This window comes from Monoraphidium neglectum (assembly GCF_000611645.1).
Source record: "Monoraphidium neglectum strain SAG 48.87 unplaced genomic scaffold scaffold05199, whole genome shotgun sequence".
Lineage (NCBI taxonomy): Eukaryota > Viridiplantae > Chlorophyta > Chlorophyceae > Sphaeropleales > Selenastraceae > Monoraphidium > Monoraphidium neglectum.
The window spans coordinates 1-1,001 of record NW_014008431.1 but is presented as its reverse complement, the minus strand read 5'-3'; the positions used below and the strand labels follow the sequence as shown (position 1 = coordinate 1,001).

General features: G+C 64.2%; 1 protein-coding gene across 1 annotated transcript; it reads left to right on the top strand.

The window, feature by feature from the left end:
• Positions 1-280: 280 nt before the first annotated feature.
• On the top strand, positions 281-897 carry MNEG_15291 (agmatine deiminase; the record flags this gene model as incomplete). The annotated part of the gene is made up of 2 exons (XM_014036238.1): positions 281-491; positions 758-897. The coding sequence occupies 2 exons, from the start codon at positions 281-283 to the stop codon at positions 895-897; spliced, it is 351 nt and encodes a 116-aa protein (XP_013891692.1).
• Between the last annotated feature and the right edge of the window lie 104 nt (positions 898-1,001).

Genomic DNA, 1,001 nt, shown 5'->3' with positions numbered 1-1,001 from the left:
AAGGGTGGTCAACTTGGGTCATCAACGAGCGTTGCCAGGACTTGCGAAGATGCCTCTGTTGGGCGTAGCATTTGGGTGTGCAGTCCGCACCTATTCTGAGCACTACTACTTGCTTCCTGCGCCCACTTGGGTCTTGCCCTTCGCTGCCCAGTATGCTGAAGTTTGCACCGCCCCACTTGACACCTTGCAACCCCATCCCCTTTTATCCCTCACTCCCTGCCTCCTGCGCCCCTCCCCCACCCCCTCACCCCAGACCATCTCCCAGTTTGAGCCCGTGACCATGTGGGCCGACCCCTCAGTGGTGGAGGAGGCCAGGGGCTACCTGGCTGACGCGCCCAACGTGAGCGTGGTGGCCATGCCCATCAACGACGGCTGGCTGCGCGACTGGGGGCCCACCTGCATCGCGCGCACCAACCCCGAGACCGGCAAGCGTGAGGTGGCGGGCGTGCACTGGGACTACGACTGCTACGGCGCCCCCGGCAAGATCAGGGGTGAGCGCAGGAGCCAGCTCACCGAGGGGCCAGCCTTCCTGAAGTGTATTTGTTATGGGCCAGCTGTGGAGGGAGGCTCTGTGGCGATTGCTTGTGTACAGGTGGTTGCTGCAAAATCCTGCAGTCTGGGTGGCAACCTGTTCTTGAGCACAGCCCTCCCCTGCATAACTTTGCATCGTTTTCATGCTCTGCTGCACCCTCGGCCCTGAAACGCCCATCCCTCTCTCTCCTCGCCCTCGCCCTTCAACCCCCACCCTTTCCCCCAGACGGCCGCCCCGCCATGATGCCCAACTGGGACAAGGACTATGCCGCCGGCCGCGCGGTCCTGGAGCACTACGGCCTGCCCGTCTTTGAGTGCCCCCTGCACCTGGAGGGTGGCTCCATCCACAGCGACGGCCAGGGGTGAGCGGCGCCAGCAGGCAGGGGCGGCCGCCGCCTGGCCATGGCCCCTCTTGCCTGATTGGCACTAAAGGCAGCCTCGTTAGTATGCTGGGAGCCTGTACCTGCCGG